The sequence below is a fragment of the Rhineura floridana genome, chromosome 11 (assembly GCF_030035675.1).
Source record: "Rhineura floridana isolate rRhiFlo1 chromosome 11, rRhiFlo1.hap2, whole genome shotgun sequence".
In the NCBI taxonomy this organism is placed as follows: Eukaryota; Metazoa; Chordata; class Lepidosauria; order Squamata; family Rhineuridae; genus Rhineura; species Rhineura floridana.
The window spans coordinates 6,927,308-6,940,404 of record NC_084490.1 but is presented as its reverse complement, the minus strand read 5'-3'; the positions used below and the strand labels follow the sequence as shown (position 1 = coordinate 6,940,404).

The 13,097-nt window shown below is 39.3% G+C and overlaps 1 protein-coding gene across 1 annotated transcript; it reads right to left on the bottom strand.

Annotated features, from left to right (window-relative positions):
- Positions 1-3,827: 3,827 nt before the first annotated feature.
- Positions 3,828-12,990, bottom strand: LOC133366038 (vomeronasal type-2 receptor 26-like). The gene is made up of 4 exons (XM_061588679.1): positions 12,187-12,990; positions 8,751-8,978; positions 7,812-7,938; positions 3,828-4,726 (listed from the first exon to the last, which is right to left on the bottom strand). Exons 1-4 carry the CDS (start codon positions 12,988-12,990, stop codon positions 3,828-3,830), a joined length of 2,058 nt encoding a protein of 685 aa, XP_061444663.1.
- Positions 12,991-13,097: the final 107 nt, after the last annotated feature.

The window sequence follows — 13,097 nt, the reverse complement described above, 5'->3', positions numbered from 1 at the left end:
CTTACTTTGTTTTTGTTTTTTTATAATTTTTATTCAAATTTTTCAAAAGACAAACAAAACAAAGTCAAACAACAAAAACCTAACAATACAACAAAAGAAAAAAAATAAAATAGTTGACTTCCGATTTGTCGCAGATCAGCTATAAGTATATAATATACATCAAACCTGTCCCTTAATATATACATACAGGATCACTTTTCTCCATAGGCTATCTTAGTTAATCGTCAAATCCCAATATCATCATTTTATTTTGATCTTTCAACAAAAAGTCTAAGAGAGGCTTCCATTCCTTAAGAAATGTGTCTGTCGATTTTTCTCTAAGTAGACATGTCAATTTATCCATCTCTACTAAGTCCATTAATTTCAATAGCTATTCTTCTGTTGTTGGTGTTGATTCCATTTTCCACTTTTGTGCATATAATAATCTTGCTGCCATAATCATATATAATATTATTCTTCCATATTTCTTTTCTATTTGTTTATCCATAAAACCCAATAAAAAAAATTCTGGTTTTGACTGAATATTTATCTTTAGAATTTTTTGCATCATCCTACCTATCTGTGCCCAAAATGATTTTGCCTTTTTACACAGCCACCACATATGATAAAATGATCCTTCTTGTTTACATTTCCAACAAACATTAGAAACATTACTATACATTTTGGACAACTTTTCTGGAGTCATGTACCAATGGTACATCATTTTATAGAAATTTTCTTTAAGATTATAGCATAATGTAAATCTCAAGCCTTTTTTCCACATATTTTCCCATTGATCTATTTGTATATTATAACCAAAAAAATTTGCCCACTTTACCATACACTCTTTTACTTGTTCTTCTTCCATATCCATTTTCAGCAAGAGTTTATACATTTTCGCAATTGTATTTTCATCATTTGTACACAAACCTATTTCAAAATCAGATTTACTTATTTCAAACCCATACATTTTCTTGTCCATTTTATATCTTTCTAACAATTGTAAATAGGCAAACCATTGAGAACTATATCCTTCCTTTATCAGTTGTTCTCTCTCTTTCATTATATATTCTCCATGTACATTTTCTAATAGTTCTTGATAAGTTAACCATTTCTCTTTTCCAGCCATTTCTCTTCTGTAAAAAGCTTCTTGATTTGAGACACATAATGGTATTTTCGAATAGAACCTTGGTTTATATCTATTCCATATTTTCAACAGAGGACGTCTTATAAAGTGATTATTAAAGTCTACATTTACTTTTACTTTGTCATACCATAGATATCCATGCCATCCCCACTTTAGGTTATGGCCCTCCAAATCCAATAGTCTTTTATTCCTCAATAAAATCCATTCCTTTATCCAGACTAAACAACAGGCAGCAAAATAAAGTCTCAGATTTGGTAATCCCAGTCCTCCTCTTTCTTTGGCATCTTGTAGTAATTTAAATTTAACTCTTGGTTTTTTTCCTTGCCATACAAATTTAGAGATATCTTTTTGCCATTGTTTAAAAGGTAAGTCAGAGGATATTGCAGGTATTGTTTGAAACAGAAACATCATTCTCGGTAATACATTCATTTTTATCACAGATATTCTACCCATTAATGACAATTGTAGTTTATCCCATTTTAGCAGATCTTTCTTAATCTCTGTCCATAATTTTTCATAATTATTATGAAACAACTTTGAAGTTTTATTTGTCATAATGATACCTAAATATTTCAACTTTTTCTCTATTGTAAAATCTGTCTTGTCCATTAACTCTTTCTGTTCCCTTAAAGTTAAATTTTTCACCAACATCTTTGTTTTTTGATTGTTGATCTTAAATCCTGCTAACAGTCCAAATTCTTTTAATTTGTCCATCAATACATTAATTCCTTCCAAAGGGTTAATTCCTTCCAAAGGGTTAAGTTCTTACTTTGTTGATGAGGTGATAGAATGCTTCCCCCCTTTTGTTTTGTTAACCTTCAAAGGCAAGCCGCTACACTCAGCAGCCAGCTGGTACTCAGAATGGCACTGGAAATGTCACTGTGTGACACAGTTATGCAATTCCTAATGACTGTCATTCCTAATCCTGACTTGGAGTATTCAAATGATGAACCAGACAACTAGGGTTGCCAGGTTCAGGGCCTGAGATTGATCCTGTATCTTTAGGAGAAGAGAAAGTCAGCCAAGTGCAGGTGTTCTTGCAAGCCTCTAATGGGAAAAACCACAAGGTGGAATTCTCCCTTCCCCCTGGCACAACTTTTAAAGATACAGAAGACCTCGTAGAGGCTGGGCCTGGTGACCAAGAGGTCTTCTGTACCTTTAAAAGTTATGCAGAAGGAAGGGAGAATTCCACCTTGTGGTTTTTTCCCATTACAGAGTTGCAAGAACACCTGCACATGGCTGACTTTCTCTTCTCGTAAAGATACAGGATCAGTCTCAGGCCAGGAACCTAGCAACCCTACAGACAACCCATAGGTTGAGAGCCTTGAGGAGCATGCAGAGCCCCCTTAATCCATTGCATTAGGTAATCCATTGCAATCCATTGCAGTCCTTGTAACTGTCAGAGAAGGACGTGGAACAGGCTACAAGTCCTCAAGAGTGCTGTTGTCAAAAGTTATGGGTCCGGAATAGACAGTGATGGCACAGTATGGATCTACAGACCCAGAGTTGTCAGCCTAGTCATGCGTAAGGGGTCTATTTGTGATCCCTAATACTTCTTCACTGCCAGTAGCGAGATGTGTCTTAAGAGGTTAAAGTATATAAGGCCTCTCCCTCTTTTTAGCTTCCTAGATATGGGAAACAGCAAAAATTTCCTGGCTGTTAGTGCCTGGTTCTTATTTTGTTGAATGTTGCCTAAACTCCTTGTGATATTGATCTTGGACTGTTGCCTCACTTTGTATCTGGTCATGTTTGGGCCTTGATTAACTCTCCGTGCTTGATCTTGGCTTGCTTGAACTGTGCTGCATCTGTAACTCTGCCTTCATTGGTGAGTACTTTGGTGAATACTTATATCTTCTGTACCTGGAAGCCTAGACCCCGAGGGCATGCCTTAGAGCATGATAGTGAGATTTTATGGGGAAAATAATATGGCTCCCAATGTGCTCAACTGCCTTGTCAAAAAGTAACCATACCCACATGAAAGTTCTTCTATTCCTACCTAACTGTTGCAATCACCCTCCACAACTTTGTGAAAGGTTTTGCCCTGTGTTTCACTTCTCCCACAAAAGCCAGCAAAATATTCTGCCAGTGGAACATCCAGATCATTTCTTCTCTCTTTGTCTTTTCACCAGTTTTATTGTGCATTATACTGTAGTAAAAATGGGTTTCTGTGACCTAGAACACAGCTGTTCCCTGATTGGCTCACTGAAATGCCAAGCTATCTACTGTGGTGCTGTGAACCTGGCTTTCCTGATCCCCCCCCCAAAAAAATTGCAACTGTAAATGCGAAAGATTCCAGGCTCAATCCAGATCTTGGAAAGTTCATTTTAAAAAAGGAAATTGGTTCCAGTTCAAGTTCAGCATGTCCGAAACAAAACTAATTCCAGTCCACCTTTGTCCCTTGACAAAATGAGCTAGCTTTGTTCACGTTCAATTCACAGTTCTATTCAAGTTCATCAAATGATCCTTGGTAAAAAAATTTCAAGAATTCACTGTTATCAGCTACTGTGCTGAAGTATAAAATAAAAAACTAAAAACATAAAAGCACACACAGTAGAACGTGAATTGTTTAATTAATTTTCTGAGCAGTTATGATATCTAAGCTTAAAGGTCCCAAAGCATTACTTTTTAAAACTGAGCTTGAAATTTCATTCCATCCATCCATCCCTACATACATACATACCAGGGGAAACAAACAGATATGTTACTTCTTTCTCCTTAGTTGCTCTCTGCTGTTTAATTCAGGTCTCAGCACAATGATGTAGCATTTAGGGGCAAAGATGCAACCCAGTAACCCAGCACTGGAGGCTAAGATGGAGAAGACCTCCACAGCCACCATGTCTTTTCCTCTTGAGCTCAGGTAGGTTGGAACAAAGGAGCCCCACACACTGCAAAATGCCAGCATACTGAATGTAATGAACTTGGCTTCATTAAAACTGTCTGGTAACTTGCGGGCCAGGAATGCCACAATGAAACTAGCAAAGGCTAAGAGGCCCATGTAGCCAAGGACACAGTAAAACATGGCAACTGACCCTTCATTACATTGCACAACGATTTCTTCAGTTACTGAATGCACATCTAAATCAGGGAATGGTGGAGAGGATGCCAACCAGAGAGTACAAATACTTGCTTGAATGAGTGAGCAGGAAAGGACAATCGAGTTTGATAGTCTTTTACCCACCCATTTCTTCATCCTCCATCCAGGCTTTGTGGCCATGAATGCTAGAGAAACAATCATGGTCTTTGCCAGCACACAAGAAACAGCCACTGAGAAGATGGTGCCAAAAGCGGGCTGTCGGAGAAAGCAGGTCACATTCACAGGTTTGCCAAGGAATAGCAAAGAGGAGAGGAAGCAGAGCAGGAGGGAGATGAGGAGTGTGTAGGTGAGGTCCCGGTTGTTGGCTTTGACAATCGGGGTATCTCTGTGCTTAATAAAAATTGCTAATACCAAAGCTGTGATCAGGGAAAAAGAAATAGCAACTGAAGCCAAACTGCTCCCTATAGTTTCATCATAAGACAGGAAGTTTATTGTTTTGGGGATGCATCCATTTCTATCCATGCTTGAATATTCATCTTCTGGACATTGGAAACAGTAACCCATGTCTGAAAAACAGAAAGAGGTCCCATTTTGGTTCCAGTTCATCTGTAACTTATGCAGAGCTTGGAAAAGTTACTTTTTTGAACTACTACTCCCACCAGACCAATCCAGTGGCCATGCTGGCTGGGGCTGATGGGAGGTGTAGTTCAAAAAAGTAACTTTTCCAAGCTATGGACTTATGGACAATTCTCCATCTGCCTCCTCTTTTGCAGTTATTGACCATGCAGACTTATGATTGCTGGTTTGAAGTGTTCTGACGGTCAAAACAAGCCATATTTTAAAATCTGCGGAGTTATACTTCTGTATCACTAAAGTCATCTGGCTGGTGTGTTTATGCTAGCTGTGAGTAATTATTTTTTTAAATTTTTTTTATTTATTGTTATCATAATTTAAAGTAGACTTCTCCAACTTGGTACCTTCAATTGTTTTGGGCTACAATTGCCATCAGATGCAGGTTTTTATTTATTTTATTTAACAACATTTATATGCTGTTTGATTGTAATAGAAACCTCTAAATGGGTTATAAGAGATATTAAAATTACCAGTAAAACCCAGTTTAAAACAATAAAACATTTAAAAGATAATTAAAATTAACAGTAAACTAAAACGAGATTAGAACACGCCAACATCTATGTGTCTGTATAGGCTTGCCTAAACAAAAATGTTTTAAGAAGGTGCTGAAAAGACTACAAAGTGGAATTCTCCCTTCCCCCTGCACAACTTTTAAAGATATAGAAGACCTCTTGGTTGCCAGGCCGGGCCTCCAAGAGGTCTTCTGTATCTTTAAAAGCTGTGCAGGGGGAAGGGAGAATTCCACCTTGTGGTTTTTCCCATTACAGTGTTGCAAGAACACCTGAACTTGGCTGACTTTCTCTTCTCCTAAAGATACAGGATCAGTCTCAGGCCAGGAACCTGGCAACCCTAGACCCAAAGGACAGAGCAATCCTGAGTCATGGAAACTGGTGCAATTTTTTCCGGCTTAAGTTAAGCTGGTGTAAAGTACGACAGATCCAAATACCATTCAGGAGCGAGGTTACTGCTCTCTGAACCAACCCAAGTGTGGCAGAGGTAAAATGAGCTTGTAAAATAGAGTTTGACTTACACTGGTATAAGCTGGATTTCCAGATCATGTGACTGAGATGAATGGAGTTAGGATCCAACATACGTTCCCCCCCCCCGTTCCACCTCCATCACTCCCCCAGAATGGCATTTTTTGGGGGGGTGGAGGGCTTACACTAGCATAAATTATGCTGATCTTGGTTCAGGCAGTTGAGCCCTGGTTGAGCCAAGTTGAGCAAATTAAGCTGGTGTATCTCTGAACCAGGATGAGTGAGTTATGCCAGCATAGCACAGCTGAGCTGGTTACCAGATCCTAACTCAGTCATCCTGGCAGACCTTGGATTTGGATTGTGCTTTAAGTGTGCCTAGGTTTGAAGATGTATTTGTACTTCACTTTCTGAAAGCTTTATTAAGTTTGGGAAAAGTAACAAAAATGTTTTCAAACAATGTTGCAAATAGGGGAGGATAGGGATTGGGGAAAAAGTTCATTCAGGTCTCATTTAAGCCCAAATATATCAAAGTTGTGCATCCAGACTCCTGCTGGACTTTTTTCTCACTGGTCTCATAATTGGTTGTAATTAATTAAAAATCAACCATGTTCACAGAGTACCTGTAATACTACTACTGACCTTGCCCCATACTCTGACCTTCATCTTCTTCAGTTAAAAGTTTAAAAAAATGCATGGCTGATTTTTAATTAATTTAAGAAATTGAACATTGAAGTCTATTATGGTGTCGGGCATGCTCAGTAAGAACAGTCAGCATTCTAAAAGCCAGGCTCAGAGCTGTTTGGCTTGGCTACTCAGGAGGCCACCCTAGATATTTATTTCACTTTAGACAGTCATGGCATCCCCTAAAAAATCCTGAGAAGTGTAGTTTGTGAAAGGTGCTGAGGGTTGTTAGGAGACTCCTATTCCCCTGACAGAGGTCCAGTGGCCAGGGTGGTTTAACAGTCAGCCCTTGTCTGGGAATTGTAGCTCTGTGGGGGGAATAGGGCATCTCCTAGCAACCCTTAGCAAGCTTCACACTTCCCAGGATTCTTTGGGGGAAGTCATGTGTTTCTAAAGTGAAATAAATGTCAGCTGTAGATGTGGCCAGTGACAGCTTTGGTTTAAATTTGGGTAGGAGACTACATGTGCCTGCTGTAGAATAAAAAATTGGGGGAAACCCTGAGAAACAATGATACTGTTCACAATGTTTTCCTTTTGGAAAGGAAAGGGGCTTTTCCTATGCCCAGCGCCCACCCACCTAATCTCCCCCTTCCCTGCCCCTCCCCCAGGTCAGTTTCACCTATCCTAAGCATGTTTGTGCAGGAGTAAATCCCATTGAACCCAAAAAGCTTGCAAATGATCAAACCTGTCCTCCCCTCCTCCTCCCTCCTATCCCCTCCCTCTTGCCCCTTCCTTCACCCCTCCCACCCCTCCTTCCCCCCAGGTAGTGGATTGGATTGTGGAATACTAACCCAAATTGTGTTTGCATTTTGACAAATTTGTAGGGCAGTACAATACCTCACAGAGGAGGTCAGGTCTCCTGCTCCCCTGGTGCAGTCACTATAGCTGCCCAATTCCCCTGCTTTTAAAGTTTGATATACATATCTGTTGGGTACGTTCTTAAACCACAAGGGTTTTTTCCCTGTTAGTGAAAATGTGCATTATATACAGGTATACGGCAAAAAATATCATACAAAATGCATTATATTCAAGTATGTACATTACTCAAAACTGCATACAAAAATGTGTTTAATAGGAAACAAATTGCCCTAAAATAGTGCTGAAGCTTTTTCATGAGGATATTCTTTTTTTAAAAAAATGAAAATCAATTCAATAATGAGGAGAACTGAATTTAGGATTGGAAAAATGAGAACCTGAGAGAACCAAAATTGACAGATATTTCCATCCCTAGGATAGGATGATACCATGACAGACTGGTCAGGTGGTTATACCCACCCAATGATAATTTATCCATTGGGGATTGCCATCTTCCAGAACATTCTGAACTATTCGACCCTGTACAACGGAAATAATCACCTACCTTTCTGGTTTGAAATCTTCCCCTCAGGGCATGACACACAATCATAGCAGCAAAATTTTTCCGCTTCCTTCCTTTTCTTCTGATAACCAGGCTGGCAGTGGTCATTGCAGACAGAAACAGGAAGTGTCTATTCATAAACAGGAAAGGTGTTTAGGATGGGATTTGAAAGGGAAAAAACATAGTTTAAGTAAATAACCTACTCCTATACACCACAGAGAAAGCCAGTGTGGTGTAGAGGTTAAGGTGTTGGACTACAACCTGGGAGACCAGGATTCGAATCCCCACACAGCCATGAAGCTCACTGGGTGATCCTGGGCCAGTCACTACCTCTCAGCCTCAGAGGAAGGCAATAGTAAACCTCCTCTGAATACCGCTTACCATGAAAACCCGGTTCATAGGGTCACCATAAGTCGGAATCGACTTGAAGGCAGTCCATTTCCATTTCATACACCACAGAGATGGACAACTGGTGACTCATAAATAATTTGCATCTGGACCCCAGGGATTACTGCTATAAACCTCCCCAATGTATACCCCTGAATAGCTTGGGACCAGTCTACTTGTGGATCGCCTTACCCCATATGTTCCCACTCAAGCACTTTGATCTGTGGAACAAGCACTGTTACAAATTCCACACAATAAGTGTTCCACACTTGAAAGAAATTGGAACTCCCTACCTATTGACATCAGGCAGGCATCTTCACTGTATTCTTTTCGGCGCCTGCATTTTTGTTTAGCCAAACCTATCCAGAAACATAGATGCTGAAATATTTTTTTAGCCTGTTGCTGTTTTAATTGGTTTAATTATTAATAATTTAATTAATTATTTCTAACTGTTTTATCAATAATTTTACTGGTTTTGTAAAGTGCTTAGAGGCTTTTTTCACAATCAAGCAGCATATAAATTTTAAAAATAAATAAATACCCCAGATTTCTCACCTGGTTAAAAACTCTGTGCCATACGATTAGATCTTCATTAATGGCAAATTCTTTTCCTTTAAGGACACTGGGATCCACACTTCCAACTTTCACTCTCTGGAAGGACCTGTTTGGGTATGTGACCATGTTCACAATGTCAAATCCTCCTGCCACTTCCCTTTTATCATTAAATAACATTATTTCTCCTGCTGAGTTGTTAAATGAAATGCCTTGAAGAAATGAGTGGAGCTAATTGAAAGAAGAAAAGAAATTTCAAGAGAGAAGAATGTATTACACCTTTGGTACCTTTGATTGCTGCAGGGGTCACACTGGGCTGGGACCATCGAAGGGCAAGCTTTTCCACCTGCCTTGCCCCCTCATCTCTGTTCTTTCTGACATCTTTCTGGAGACTGCCCTTTGCCAGGAAGACGAATATATTTGGCTTACAGTTGTCATTGTTTGTTGCTTTTTAAAAATTGTTTACATTTTTTAAATAATGTTTTTATTGGGTTTGGATAGAACATAATACAAAACAGATATAACTTATACAACAGTGAGAGAAAATAGTTCAGTTATCTATAAGATATAATGCTCTAGGGGAGTAAGTATGAATTAAACTAGTTGTTGTCCTGTATTATTTTTCAGAGATTATCCCAATGTAGATTGCCAGATCTGGCCATGTGAGGCTGGAGGCTTGCAAGCTCCATCACTTTGACAAACAAATACAATAAAGCTGTACCATTGGTCATAGAACTTATCTGCTTCTGTTCTTTGTCTCATTGCTTTTGAACTGTGTTAGTTTTTTCCGTAAGTGCTAATTTCCATATTTCCTGATACTATTTATGGATCATGTGTGGATCAAGTGTTTTCCAGGAAGCAGCTATCACTAGTCGTGCTGCTATAAGAAGAAAGCTTGTCAGAGTTTTGCGTGTGACTTTATTATTGACTTCATCAAAGACAAGTAGCAAAGCCAATTATGGGTCAAGGTGAAGGGATTGATTGGTGATCTTGTTGATTTCATTAAACACTTCCTGTCAAAAGGGAACCACCACATTAAAATGTACCTGTACCTCGCTCCCTACACCCTCTCCAACACAAGGGGGAAAGCTCGTTATTAATTCTATGTAGGGTGTGAGGAGTGAGGTACCATCTGAGAATCGGCTTCAGTGCATTTTCACAGATCCTAAAAGAAACAGATTTAAAAGGGACTCTAGACCATATACCATTCCAGTCTGATTCACTAATATTTTGACAAAGGCCTTTGTCCCAAGGAGCTTCATGGTTTGTCGAGGAACCTACTGTTATCTCTAATAATATGCCATATATCTTTGACAGTGTCCCTTTTCCATTTCCCCAAGGTTGAGCAAGGAAAGATTCAGAGAGAGTCAGGGGTCTCGCCACTTGCTGTTTGATAATCGGCATAGTGATGAAATGGCGAATTTGGTGAAGTTGAAACCAGGATGTTTTAATTTCCTTGAGCTGGGATGTTGGTCAGGCATTTTAGGTTGCATACCTATATAAAAGTCCCTAATGCAGTAGAGATCCACCTTTCCCAATCTTTGAACTGCTGGAATTTATTCCTTTCGGAATTGTTGTCGATTGCATTGTTCTTTCCTTGCTTGCATTTTGTATTTGTGTATGTTTTTTGTGAGCCATCTTGGCGGCCTTTTTGGACAAATGGTGGCATAGAAATAAACCATAATACCTGAGATGTGTATTTTTAGGACCCATCCTATTTTTTCAGATGTGGTTTTTAGTTGTTTTAAAATGGCTTAATGATGTATTTTAAACTATTATACCCTGCCCTGGGACCTCAGGGTGGAGGGTGCGTAAACAACAACAATAGCAACAATAGCATAAACAATTCCCTGCAAAGATAAGTCCATGGCAGGGGATTTGTGTTTGGGTTTCATTAATATGCTGGTGACACTCAGCTCTATTTCCTTTTGCCATCACACTCAGGTGTAACCATGCAGATTCTGAACTGTCATCTGGTCTCTGTGATGGACGGGATGAGGGTGACTAAACTGATAAGATGGAAGTGCTGTGTTTGGGGAGTTCCAAGGTCCAGAAATTAGGAGAATGTCTTGTTCTTGTTCTTTGTCTGGCATCCACACCGATGATCATTGGACCCCCGGTGAAAACATAGTTCTCTCTTCAGACCTTTAGGTAGTAATGATACTGGTTTCATAATGTTTGTCCATATGTTTCATTCTTAATGGGCCTGGCTGTTTTATCATGTTTGTTACATGCTGTTGTAAGGTAGTTGTAAGTTAAACTGATAAAATGAAATTAATGTATAAACAATAAAATTTGCAAACACATTTACTTGTTGATCCATTGCTTATGGAGTTACATTTATCAAATACTAAGTCTAAAAACTGAGCTCTTTTAACACAGAACAGAGAGAGAAGCCTAGACCAAGTGTGTGTGAACTTTTGGTCCTCCAGATATTGCTAAACTGCAACTCACATCAGCCCCAGAAAGCACAGTCAATGGCCAGGAATGATGGGAGTTGTAGTTCAGCAACATCTGAAGGGCCAAAGGCCTAGTACCTGGCCTAGACCCTCCAAACATTGCTGGACTCACACCATCACTGACCATTTGCCCATACTGCCTGTGACTAATGGGAGATGAAGACCAACGTCTGGAGGCCAATATATTTATTTATCTAGTTACTTATTACAATTTATATTCCACCCTTCTTCCCAAACAAACCCAGGGCAACAGCAGCAAAAAGTTAAAACAATACAAATTAAAACAGCACCATTTAAAATAAAATAAACATATGCAAATAATAAAAAGCCATCTAAAACCATTTTAAACCATTTAGAACATATAAAGCGGAATATATATGGAATAAGAGTGTCCCCTCCCCAGCCAAAACGTAGAAGGAAATACAAACCCACAAAATTGTCAGTGAATAATGTGTACACACCATCTTTAAAATATCTTTATTAATTTTTCAGGAAGACATGAACAAAAACACAGTCTCCCTCCCCTATAGAACTCCCCACAAATGAACAAATGATAAACCAAGCCTCTTGATACAATCAGCGCGAGAAAGTAAAAATATATAATAGTTAAAGGGATGGTTAATGATACATTTAGAAAAGATCCACACCAGCTTCATCAAGGAAGGAAACCCCTCCAAAATTGTTTATAAGATTCTGTTGGTCATCCCCTCCACCAAATAATTGGTAAACAAATAAAAACACCTTTCAGGATAATTCTGCCCCAGGCTTTTTGCAAACATTTCATTGATTACTAATGGTAGAGCTTGGAAAAGTTACTTTTTTGAACTACAACTCCCATCACCCCCAGCCAGCATGACCACTGGATTGGGCTGATGGGAGTTGTAGTTCAAAAAAAGTAACTTTTCCAAGCTCTGCCTGAGGTCATCTTGTAAAAATCTACATGTTAAAATATTTTTTTTAAAAAAATGTGGAGACATTACCTGCCACGGCTGCAGATCCTGAAGTTCAACTCTTCCATTGTTCCCCTTTGCTCTGTGCTGGGATCTAGATGAGTACATGGAATGCAAAGCATGAGCCACAGCATGGACAGCGTTGTAGATACTGTAGCTGTGGCCAGTCATGCCCATTTCAAACAGAGATCCAGGAAGACTGTCTAGCTTCTCCTCCCCAGTGCAACTTCCATTTGCCCTTGTTGGCATCCCAGGGTTTGGAAATGAACAGTCAAATGCTTGTTCCCAGAAATCTTTAATGAAGCCATCTCCCTTATTCCAGTAAGGTTTTACAGTCTGAATAAATTCTTTGAAGCCTAATGGATCTTTTGAGTGAATTGTGAACGAAATGGCACCTTGGAACAGCTGAAAATCCCAGGTTCTTTGAAGGCCTGTTAGCATGAAATCTATTTGTGTTGTCATAATCCACACCTTTCCAAACACTGTGCTGTTCTTGTTTGCAGGATCTCCCAGAAACATAACAGTTTTCAACCATGTAATGGTCAAGTTTTCTCCATACAGAATGAAAGTCCTGGCTTTATTATCATCTGTGAAATGAGCATATATATTAGAGGCGATATCATAAATAATGTCCCATTCATACATATGTGCTTGTTGTGGGAGTCGTTCTGTGAAGGCTGCACATATTTCATTCCGGGAAAAGTACTGTTCCAGGGTCTGCAAGAAATGTTCTCCAGTGTTATCGTTCACAACAAAAAGCCCCACCCATGTCCATCCAAAATGCCGAAGCAGCCGGACAATCCCCATATATTGAGGGGCTTCGTTGGGGACCATGCGGTAAAAGGAAGGGACCTGATCTGGATCATTCTCTTCTGGATGAAATGAGCCATACATGAGCTAAAAGAAAATGTACAGACAGAGACAGATAAGGAGCAGGGCAT

Coding starts and splice junctions, on each gene's coding strand:
- LOC133366038 (XM_061588679.1), bottom strand. CDS start 12,990: ATGGTCCCCAACGAAGCCCCTCAATATATGGGGATTGTCCGGCTGCTT. Junction 7,939..8,750: donor GGCACAGAGTTTTTAACCAG/GTGAGAAATCTG, acceptor GTTTATGAATAG/ACACTTCCTGTTTCTGTCTG. Junction 4,727..7,811: donor GAAGATTTCAAACCAGAAAG/GTAGGTGATTAT, acceptor TCTGTTTTTCAG/ACATGGGTTACTGTTTCCAA.